The 12,189-nt window shown below is 40.2% G+C and overlaps 1 protein-coding gene across 2 annotated transcripts; it reads left to right on the top strand.

Moving 5' to 3' along the window:
• Positions 1-809: 809 nt before the first annotated feature.
• Positions 810-11,211, top strand: apool (apolipoprotein O-like). Of its 2 annotated transcripts, XM_080035109.1 has the most exons (13): positions 810-870; positions 1,975-2,073; positions 2,181-2,306; positions 3,138-3,192; positions 3,445-3,543; positions 5,189-5,280; positions 5,803-5,919; positions 7,321-7,501; positions 7,748-7,958; positions 8,004-8,164; positions 8,757-9,083; positions 9,597-9,731; positions 10,586-11,211. In XM_080035109.1, exons 1-13 carry the CDS (start codon positions 859-861, stop codon positions 10,672-10,674), a joined length of 1,704 nt encoding a protein of 567 aa, XP_079891235.1. In that variant the 5' UTR covers positions 810-858; the 3' UTR covers positions 10,675-11,211. The 2 variants fall into 2 exon arrangements, with proteins under 2 accessions (XP_079891235.1, XP_079891234.1); XM_080035108.1 differs by having other exon boundaries at positions 7,748-8,164.
• The last annotated feature ends 978 nt before the right edge of the window (positions 11,212-12,189 follow it).

Raw genomic sequence — 12,189 nt, 5'->3', positions numbered from 1 at the left:
ATTCACAAAGACATGGTAGGAAAACAGTAAGAAAACAACATCTTCTGTATGTCTCCAAGTCTACAATTACAAACACAACAGGGAAATATATGAAAGTCAAATTTGGTTCAAATAAGCAAATTGATCACAAAAAAAACTGTGAACATAATCAATACGTTTCTACAAAATAATCAGTTCACACATAGAGGATGGTCCTCTTTAGTATTCACTAGGTTTATTACAGGAGCAGGCAACAACAACGGAAAGTGTTCCACAATCTGCACGTATTCTATACTAGTTTCTGGTATAGGCTATATTTAGGCTATAAAAACTGATTGCACCATGGGGAGAGGGACATAGTTTTACAAACTGCACTTATGATTTGATTACTTTTTTCACGTCATTTTCATTGCAGCCATTCAGTTTCGCTGTCTAAATGTTTAATGTCTAATCTTGAATCTTATGTATCCTATTTAATTTGTTTTTACTTATCTTTTTAGTGCAATTTCTAATATCTAATCTTGGTGTATTGTATGCCCCTGTAAAGCACTTTGAATGGCCTTGTGTCTGAATTTTGCACTTTATACAAACTTGCCTTGCCTCAGAACTGGGTTGGTGTGATCCACTTTTTTGGTCCTAGTGAGGACTCGAGCAGCAGCATTTTAAATTAGGCTAGCTGAAGATGTCTGATTGAAGTAAAGTCTACTAAAGATACATGCATGGACAAGAGAGAACACAATGAATGAGATCACTGCTGCTGTTGCCTCTGTTTCCGTCCATTGGGTGGCAGCAGCTCACCGTGGTTTGGACGAGTCGAGGCGGCGCTGAGGAGCCCAAAGAAAACGAAGAAGAAGAAGTAGGAGGAGGTGGAGCACTGTCATGGCGGCCAAGGTGAACGCTTGACTTTTACTTTTACTTTACCACAAAGTTTGTTGCGTTTGGCACGTGTGTTTTCAATGAGTGTTCGCGTTTGGTGTCAGCGGCAACTGTCCCGCAGCTCGTTAAATGCAACACTTGAAATGACTGTCACTTTTCAGGCATTTAACGCTAAATACGTCTGCTGTATTAGCCTCAATGCTAACCACACACAGCGTTTATTTGACAGCAGCTTGAGCATTTGTATCACCATGTCGTCTCGAAATCAAATGTAGCAGCTTCGTTTGCAAATATAGACAGTTTTAACACATCTTGCAACCATACGAACACATCGAGAGGTATCTTTACGTCACTGACTGTTATGTAGCTTGACTGGAGGCTATGTTCACATTATAGTGAGTTATCCACAATATTCAGTGAATGCAGTTCAAACATATCATAATATACATAATAAAGACATAATATTGTAGCTATGGCATGATACGCTTACTTTAGTGCTGTATCTAAATATAGTTTTTTTTTCAGTGTAGGCTACTTGCTCCACTTATATTTCACCATGCATGCACAACAAATGATTTGAATATTAAATATAGTTTGACGTAGTTCCTGCTGATCCTTAAAAGTCTTAACAGGCTTTGTATTTATCGATCCAAAAATAAGGCCTTAATTGGTATTACAACAATTAAACCAAGTACGCCAGTTTAAAAATATGTATTTAGTAAAACATGACTGCATGACCTTTACTGTTAATGGAGAATTTTTACGTTGTGGTTTCACTACTTTCACATATGTAAATTAAGGCATGGACTTCGCCTACCACGTGATGCGAGTCATCTGTCAGTGACGAGTGTCTGTCACTGGTTTTCGGCTTGTCGGATTCTAAAGTTAGCTGTGTATTTTTTGCATCATTTTATCCTAGGTTTGCTTTTTCTTTCCATCCTGTTTTCACATGTCAACCTATCCCTGTTCTATGTCCATATTCCATTTCAATGTTAATGCAAAGGCTTCTGTGCATGCACATTCTATATTGTAAAGAACCTCGAGCTGCATTTTATTGTATGAAAGATGCTTTACAAATACGAGTTTATTATTGTTAATATTATATTTCTTGTGTGGTAGGTGGTGATAGTGGCCGTCCCGACGGTGCTGGGCATTGCCTCCATCCGTGTGTATTATGAGTGTGAATCGCCTGCTGACGGGCTGATCACTCGAGAAAAGGTACGGCCGCTCCTAAATGCGTGGGCAGATCTGGTGTGATAAAAGTCATTGCCATTGAGTGAGCTGTTGCACACACGTCATAGTCACATCCTTCCCTCTGTCCCCAGCTCAACATCTACACGCCGCTGCCACAGTCTGCTCAGGCTCACTTTGTTCCAGAGAAGCCGGGATTTATTCAGAGTGGGCTGACTACAGCGAGAGAGGGCGTACTACCAATCGCTCAGGCTGTGAAGGTATTAAGACTTTGCTGTTCGTATATACAGCGGTACATAACAATCAATTAAAGTTCACAGACACCCACCCACCTGTTGCACAATTAAAGGTGGAGTCAGTGATTCTGTAGAAGGCTTTTTGTCAAAATCAGTGAATATCTCCGCACGATCCGCTACCTGTCTGTACTGTGTGCACGCTGAAATATAAATCCAGTGTTAATACACAGCAGTAAACTGGTATGTAAACAATGTGTATATGTCAACAAAAGGAGAGCACAGTAGCTAGCACCAGAGCCTGTGTTGTGTACTGTATTCACACTGGGTTCATTTTCAGTGCCCTCATAGTACGGACAAGTAGCAAAATGTGAGGACATATTCACTGATTTTGACAAAATAGTGATTTTTGACAACAAGCATCCCCCAGAATCGCTGACTCCACCTTTAACTCACACAATCACATCCTGTCTTGGATGGATGTAAATGAAGTGTAACATGAATGGAACAACAGCGACGTCACAAACAAGACGTCTTATCTTGCCACCTGCAGTGTTAGTTTTCCAACCCTGATTTTTGTCTTTGTTAGCGGTTACAGAGCAAAACTCTCCCACGTGCTTCGAGTGCACTGTGCGGGCACAATTCTGCAAACAGCAAAGTTCAGGAGTCAGACAGGAAATAGAGCTCATGCAGTCAGAGCTGCAGCTGTAGTGTTTTGCTGCGATGAGATTTGACAGTTTGATACTGTGGAAGACGCAGGAAAAAAACAACAAGTCACACTCGACTCCATATCCGCTCTTGTATTCTTGACGGCCTGTTGTGGTGGTTGATTTCAGCTCTGTTCTATGTTCCCTGCAGGGTGCCTGTCTGTCTGTGAAAACAGGAGGTGTCAATCTGTACCATGGAGCAGAAGGTGAGTTCATTGTGGGTACCTTTAAAGCATCACAGATACAGGTGCATCCAAAAAATAAATAAATCTGTAAATAAATTCAATTTAAAAAAAGTGCATCTTTCTAAATTCATTATTATTCAAGTCACCACTCTTATTGCTACTATTGAGGTGTTTTTAAATACTGTCAGAGGTTAAATAGGAGCAGTGGTCCCGGATTGAGACAATTCCAGAATATTTGTTTCATCATGTTGACTTTGTCCCTGTGTTTCTCAGATGTCTTCTATTACTTGAAGGACCCTCCCCCGGGCTTTCTACCCAGATTTGGCACCATCACCATGGCTGGCCTGCTGGGCATGTTCTTGGCACGGAAAGGTATTCTGATTCCCAGTCACAACATCATACTTTAGGCCTCCTGGGAACAGATATGTTGTCCTCTGTCAATCTTTATTAATGCTAGCATCAGACATGGTCAAATACAGTTATGTTGTCTCAAACTATTTAAGCCTATAATCATCATACAAGATTGATAACATTTTCAGTCCGCTTATTTAAAAAAAAAAAAACACCACCAAACAGGACATTGCTCAATTTTACAGTACTCTTAGGTCTTTCATCATCCCAATTTTCATTGAACAAAATGTATCAAATGTATTAAATGCATTAAAGCTTAGGGTTACCTTCACACACACACACACACACACACACACACACACACACACACACACACACACACACACACACACACACACACACACACAATCACAACCCTTTCTACCATTATTGACTGGGAAATATTGTATGGTTCTGCAATTTTTCTCCACTGAAAATATTCACTGTCACTATATATAGTATTTACATGTATCGACATTGTATTTGGAACAGGTAATCTCACTATGAAATACAAAAGGAACTGCCATGAGTCCTTAGCACGCCATGTCATTCTAGCATGTCAGCTATCTATGTGCGCTTGATTACAATGACAGTTACCCCGGCCTGCAGTGTCACATTTTTTGACTTTTGAATTCTCATGCCACGTCGAATGTGTACGTGTCAATATAAAATTGTAAAAAAATGATACAATAATACTTAACCTGTTTATTTGTCATACCAGTCTCGGATTTGAAACTTATATAACATGCAAGTTTCATAAAGCAGGTGCACGTATGATACAGTTTCACTTGAAGCACATTTAACCTGAGTTTCATCCAGTCAGGTGTCACAGCCAATCGGCTTTGGCAGACCACAACTTGCTTCATATGTCACCTGACGGATAAACCACAGGGGTACTGAGAAGTAGAATATGATGTGTTGTTCAGTTTCAGTTTCAGTTTTCTCAGCACTTCTTAGTTTTTGACTTTATCACTCTGTAGAGGAGTCAGTTAAATAACATTTAAACACCAATATCATTATATCGAAACATGCATGTATTGCACCCTTAGTCTAGCACACTACCTATACCTAAAACCAATGCCCTAAAGAAATCTGCTTCAAGTGAGATCAGTTTTAAAAATAAACTACAGTAAAGATGGCAAATAGTCAAAAAATAGTCACATTATTAGTCACATGTGATAGTGGGTATGTGAGGATTGATTACATTTGGGATGCTAGGGTAACGTCAGTAGTAGGGACACTATAGTTCACTGGTTTATCGTGTCCATTATTCCCTTACATAGGAAACATACATACAAGTAGATAGAAGTAGTTATGTAATGTTGGGGAATGTCTTTTTTCGTTTTATCTGATGTATCAGGCTGAATAGTTGTTGGTACGGTAACAACAAATGGGGATCCTTAATGTAAAAAAAAAAAAAAAAAAAGTTATTCCTAATATAGCCATCTGCCCACGAAATGTTGGCATAGTCCGGTTCAGACTATGTCGGAATGGGGGTCTTTAACCTGTGTCAAGCTTCAACAGGCCGTGTGTATGTGACCTTTTGTTAATCCAATGGTCCCAGATGAATTTGGACTCCAGGCTTTAGTCTGTGCCAAGCTTGAATATTTGCCATTCTCCATTGCAGGCTCTCGTTTCAAGAGGTTAGCCCTTCCACTGGGCCTGATGGGTGCAGGAGCGTCAGTGTGCTACCCAGCCCAAGCTGTGTCCGTGTTAAAGGTAGCACTGCTTTCTTTTTTTTTAAAGTTCAGTGTGTAGAATTTATTGGCATTTTTCGGAACAGACTTGGTAGAAATGGACTATAATATCGCTAGATTTAAAAAAAAATAATAATTACCTTAGAATGAGCCTTTAATATCTACATAGGAGCGGGGTGTTGCCATGTTACACTGCACCAAGTTACTACAGTAGCACAGTATGGCCATATGTATTTTTTTTAGTGGCTGTCCTGGAGTAATGCACCTGTTGGAAGACGAAGAAGTACTATAATATAAATGAATAAATAAAGACATCTTCTCATCACTTGATATTGTGAAAAGACTTGAGGCGGTGGTGGATGATGCCATCTTTTGTAACTAGCCTTTTGTCCATGAAGGCCACTGTAGCCTTTGTAACTATTCTAAAGGGAGCGTTGCAATCTAGAACTTACACTTGCACCTTTAATGCTGACCTCTACATTTGACCAGTTACAAACCTAATTTCTTCCTGAGTTTAACACTATTATGTTCTCTGTTTCCCAAGGTGACTGGGAAGAAGGTGTATGCTGTAGGGCATTGGAGCAGTGCTTCAGTTGCCTCACTGTTTGCCTCCAAACCCAAGGAGCCTGTCGCCATAGAGATCGCTGCTTCACCAACAGAGGTTAATAGTCATTCTGAGTTACTGAATAGATTTATTATCATCATTATATTTTGATGCAAACAGTTAGCTTTTAACAGAAAGTACTGGACAAGCAGGTTTCACCATCTGGGTATTGCATGATAAAGAAAAACTAATAACACATTTAAAAAATAATAAGTATACAGTTTACAAGTTCCTACCTTGTGGTTACAAGGAACTTTCAGTTTGTGTTAATTCTAGCATCCCCTTTGGACAAAAGGGGTTTGTGTTTTGTCGACGCCTGCTGTAGTTTCTTGGTGAGCGTACCCGGACTAATGCATTAAGAAAAACCCTATAGAAATAGCGTTCTTTGCACTGATGGTCTCGTTTGCTGTTAAATTTAATTGATGATCATCAGAGGAAAAATTTGAAAGTTTCAGAACTATTCAAAAGTCAATTGTAGCTACTCTAAGTTCGTTTTTTGACTTGTGGGAAAAAAGCGTTAATGCGCAAATATGAGAGATGGAAACACATTTGTCGAATAGGTTCTGACGTAGTGAACATTGAACTTAGTATCTGCATAATGTCTTCGTATCTGAATAGCAGTAAACGTGGCAAATACTTCAAAAGGACAATAACAACTTGCCCAATAGAAAACAGTTCCTGCAGACTCTCCACTTTTTTTTCCTCCTACTTATTCTACCTTTTATTACAGCCATGTTACGGTACGTTGCCTATACCGTCATCTTCCTACGAAACTAGTCTAGTTAATCAACCAACTGCTTTTTGGAAATGCACCTGATTTGCATTTCTTTTTCTTTTATCTCTTTTTTGTTGTTGCATACTTTCAAAAGATTCCCTTGACATTGAAACCTGGCTACTGTGTGTGTGACTCAAACCAAAACAGTGGCTCAACCCATCTACAGTATTAGGAACTCATCAAATGATTTCCGCTCTTATCTTTTACCCGCTCAAAAAATCCCTTCTGTCTCTCCGAAGGTGTTTTTTTTTTCCATCTCCTTACCCAGCAATTTTCCCTTCTTATGATAAATGTATTTTAACTCATATTGAGCTCTTTGCACTTGATATGTAGTTGCTTGGAGATTTTTATAAAAAAAAATGAAAGCTTATGCTGTTAAACTCACCGTAAGTCACTCCGTTGTGGTCTCAGCAAAATGCCTGAAATGTAAAATGGTAATGTAAGCTATTTATTTTTAACTCTACAGTCAGTTTAACAAATCCATCCTATTAGAAGTGAAAAGTTCAAAGAAACTGTACAGCTATAGTGCTCTATTCTCTTTATAGATTAAACGTCTTACCTTTGTCACTGACGACTACAGTCTTGGTGCGATAAATCAATAGTGCTATTCATATTAGTACTTTTATATAGAATAATGTATGCAAGTCTTGGTTGAACAGGTTAATTTTTCCCCCTCTTGTTAGGCAGCTCCAGTGCCAAACCCTGAGTGTGCAGTAAGTGAAGAGACCAGCCCAGGCCACAGCGCTACCGTCCCACCAGAGACAGAGGTGGAATCAGCAGAGTTTGTCCCCGTCGCTGAGGAGCCCTCTGTCGCCGTGGTAAAGGAGGAGGGGTCACCAGTAACACCCGCAGAGACCAACACAGGTGTCTGCTTCCTTCTCTTTCTCCTCTCCTCTCCATCTCTTTTGATTCACACTCAACTAGGGGTGCACACTGATTGCAATTGTCCTGGCCGATCCCGATTGCCGCTTTGGTAAAGAGTAGAGTCTTTACAAAATCGCAATCGTGGGTGTTTTGAGAGGGTATATAAGTGAACGGACACGTTTCAATGTGGCCTTGTGGTTATTTACGAATAACCCACAACTTAACTGTACTTCTTCTCCTGTCCAGATTTGGTGGTGAATTCAGTGTCAGCAGAGACAGAGAGCGTCCCAGCCTCTGAGGAAAGCCCTGCTCCTGTTGAAAGTCTGGAGCCTTCAGACACTAAAGCAGCAGCAGCAGAGGAGCACAGCCCAGCAGAGGGAGAGACACTGGAGGATGTTCCATCTCTAACAGAGTCTGTCCCACTAGAATCTGTCCCATTAGAGTCTGTCCCACTAGAGTCTGTCCCATTAGAGTCTGTCCCACTAGAGTCTGTCCCACTAGAATCTGTCCCACTAGAATCTGTCCCACTAGAATCTGCCCCACTAGAATCTGCCCCACTAGAGCCTTCTCCAGTTGAAACTGCACCGTTGGAGATTGCCCTAGAAGAGTCAGCCCCTTCCTCTGAAGAACCATCTGCTCCACAGGCCTTAGATGAACCAGAAGGTACCAGGAATATTCTGCCCCATAATCTCAAAGAGCTGCTGTAGAGGCCAAGCCCAACGCTTGTTTTTCTTGATAAATGCGAGCCGAAGTCCTATTTGCAATTGAAAACATTTCTTCCGTTTACTCAGCCTAGCACCTAGCAGTGTTTAGCAATGTACAAACAGAAGACCCTTGCTGCAGCCAAGTTGTGTGACGTCAGTGTGTGTATATGGTCAACAACTGTTTGTCTTCCGGGTAGCACCTGTGGAACCAAAGATCAACGATTGGTTGAAATGTAAAGTAAAATGGTAAACAAGTAGTGTATACAAAAAAAAGTACCAGTCATTTAAATAAGTAAGCAGGTGAACAAAGTAAGTGAACCAACGGACTGTTTAAAATAATATGTATAAAAACACAGTGGTATTGCACTTGGTAAACATTGAACAATTATATTGTCCATGAGTTCAAAAGTGACATTGCAGTAAGAAGTTGAGGAGTGGAACTGTAGGTGTACTTAGGTGTGTAAATGCATGAAGATTGCCCCTCTAACTCAATCACACCGACCGTGCTTGTACTAGTGCTGATGTTTTACTGTACTTCCTCTCCTGTCCAGATTTGGTGGTGAATTCAGTGTCGGCAGAGACAGAGAGCGTCCCAGCCTCTGAGGAAAGCCCTGCTCCTGTTGAAAGTCTGGAGCCTTCAGACACTAAAGCAGCAGCAGCAGAGGAGCACAGCCCAGCAGAGGGAGAGACACTGGAGGATGTTCCATCTCTAACAGAGTCTGTCCCACTAGAATCTGTCCAACTAGAATCTGTCCCATTAGAGTCTGTCCCACTAGAGTCTTCTCCAGTTGAAACTGCACCGTTGGAGATTGCCCTAGAAGAGTCAGCCCCTTCCTCTGAAGAACCATCTGCTCCACAGGCCTCAGAGGAACCAGAAGGTACCAGGAATATTCTGCCCCATAATCTCAAGGAGCTTTTTTAACTGGGTGTGGCTAGGTGATCACTAGAAATTTAGTCAAAACACACTACAGCTAGCAGTATGGTCTGGCAGCACACTCTATCATTTCTGATAAAGGGGGGGTGTTTGGCTTGTTTGCATTTCTTTAAACCAATCATAATGGTCTTGGGCGGCGCTAAGCCCATGGAGCAGTGTCCTTAAATAAATATTGCTGGTTCAATCATTTGCATGTGCAAAGGTCGGCAGTGAAAAGGCTACTGAAAATCCGGACTAAAACACGCCACACATAATTATTAAATGTGTATGTTACCATTGTGATTTTGGGGATGTGGGGACGGGCAGAAAAGCTTTCTTTTTAGTTTTTATGTAAAACAATTAGCAGTTGCACTTACCGTAACTACGAGTGTACTAGTTCATGTCAACTGGGCTCAACAGTAGCTTTGATGATTCCCTTGCTGCCCTAACCCCTTGTTTCATCCTGACTTCTCTGCAGTGCCAGTTGTGGAGTCAGCGGAGGCCGAAGCTGAACCCCAGCCTGAGTTAGCTGACCCAGAACCTGCCATGGAGGAGACACCGACCCCTACACCCTCACCACCACCTCAACAGCCTGCAGCAGAAAACAGCAAAGGTACTTTGAACACCTGCTGCACTCACAGTCAACCCACTGCTACTGAAGTGCACACACACACACACATACACATACACACTCACCATTTCTTCTGAAAATGACCTGAATTCCTAGACACCTGGAAGATGTTGAGTCGTGTTTTGTGTGATGTTACATACCAAAGTTTTTGATAAGTTGAGATTTAATTATGCTATTTTCAGTTGCCGTCAGAAACAAATTTTGCGTCCAGCAGAAAAATAAACAAACAGTTACACTCAACTTCAACCCTAACGTCTTATCTTTGAGCCTTTGGAGAACCTATATATACACACAGTATGTACACCACTTTGACAGATTGATTAGCCAATGAGTTCAGCATGCTATTGACTTGACCAGAACCTTCTTCTGCTAAATAAAACATGAGAGAGGAGTGATGTAATGCGACCAGAGTCAACATCTGTGTGTTTGCAGACTGAGAACCTTGGTCATGAATTGGGCCCGCAGTTTGTAACAATCAAAGAAAGTTTTAACTTGATCGTAAAATGAATGTTATGATGCAGTGATACGATATTAAATGACACTTTATTCTACATTGGAACAATAATAACATCATTCGTCTGTCTGTTCCAAATCACCTCATTCTACTAGGAAAAAAACATATCCTGTTGTAACTCGCTGAGGTTTTCCCCTTATGTGTGAACTTGCAAGAAAAGAGATCATCAAAATAAATATCTTATTTTGATGTATTTGTATGCCCTTGTAAAGCCCTTTGAATTGCCTTGCATCTGAATTGTGCTATACAAATACACTTGCCTTGCCTTGTCTTCTGTGCTTGTGACTAAAGATTGTTTTGCATTTCCTCTTTTTCCCTCTAGATGGCTCTGGTTTCAAGGCAGACCCTGCTCTGATGGACTTCGGCCAGTCCAGCCCGGAGGATGAAGACCTGTACACTACACGCAGCTGAGTTACCACAGCTGGCCGCAGGAGGAAACGCATTCCTGCACTGCCATCTCATAAATCCGTCTGACAAACAATGGGTATCATTATGCAGTGCAAATAAGCCCTTTTGTAAAGCAAGCAGAGTTAGAAGGGATTTCATCAGCATTTTCCTTGTCATTTTTGTCTGCCCACATCATTTGTGATTTCCACAGAAAAATGTCAGAGTAAATTTTGCATTGTTTCAGAAATGCAGTGAATTCCAGTACACACACCTGAGACAGTTTACTTGGAAGAAGAAAAAAAAATGACACCCACAAGTCTATAACAACCACAGATGGCAGATTTTGACATTTTTTTCTCTGTTTGTGCAGTTACTGGCTCTGACAGCCATGTCTGCACGGTGATTTTATTTATTGTAATTTAGCCCACTGCATTGGTAAATTGAAAGCACTTAACATGTGCTGGTGATGGTCACAAGGTGGACTCCTGCTGTTCCATTTTGTTCAAATCAAAAATTGTCTTCAATTGTTTAGAACCAAAAATAAATCTATATTTTTCACGATTTAATGTTGTCTTCTCAATTCTGAAGTTTTAAGTGTTATTAATTGTCATTCACATGAAGTGCAAAACACACATAGGCATATGATACCAAGCACATCGTGAGAAAAATCTCATAAAAGAAGACCAAAAACAGTATATCTCAAAGTTATAGTGTGTAACTTCTGTTGCGCCCATGAAGAATTCTGAGTTATTACAACAGCAATGTTGGTGCATATACATGAGGTACACCTTCTGTGATCCCCCAGTGGTTTATTCCTTCTGCTGTATGTCCAGGTTTTTTCTTAGCAGTAGAATCTACAATTTAAATAATTCTTAAGGCCAGGACACACCAGTCCGACTACCCGAAAATGGAGTTTGCCGATTCAGCTCAAAGATTGTATATTTACAAGGGGAGCTGCAGCTCTTTTTAAAAAATAGGCCATTGTGAGATTAGCTGAACATCAGCATAGTACAATAATTTATCTGAAAGTTTTTTTCAGCAAACAATTGAAGAAAAACGTATTAGGGACCACTAAGACCATATAATATGGTGTATAATAGAACCGAAAAGTGTATAATATGGGAGCTTTAAATTAAACCTAAATCACATAAACAATGCATTTTCCCTACAAGGATACCATTAAAACCACGCTCCTGGAACAAATTTGACTTTTGTTGAAATGCTGCTCCACATATAAGGCTTTCCCAAAAGATGCTTCATTCCTGACATAATATGTTTGCAGTTTCAGAAATCAGGAGACCATCTTTTATTATATGTAAGGAACACACACTCAGCACAATGACTTTACACTGTAATCTATTTGGAAAATTCACGGTAACACTTTACAATAAGGGTACATTAATTAATGGTTAGTTAATGCTTAATAAGGGTTAATTAAACCATTAGTTAACTGTTAACTAATGTGTCTAGTAAGCATTTACTTATGGTGTTCATGTTAACTAAGGTATTAATTAATACATTATTTAATGTTTATAAATA

The sequence above is a fragment of the Ammodytes marinus genome (assembly GCF_949987685.1).
Source record: "Ammodytes marinus genome assembly, chromosome: 10".
Taxonomy (NCBI): domain Eukaryota; kingdom Metazoa; phylum Chordata; class Actinopteri; order Uranoscopiformes; family Ammodytidae; genus Ammodytes; species Ammodytes marinus.
This window is presented reverse-complemented; position numbering and strand designations above follow the sequence as displayed.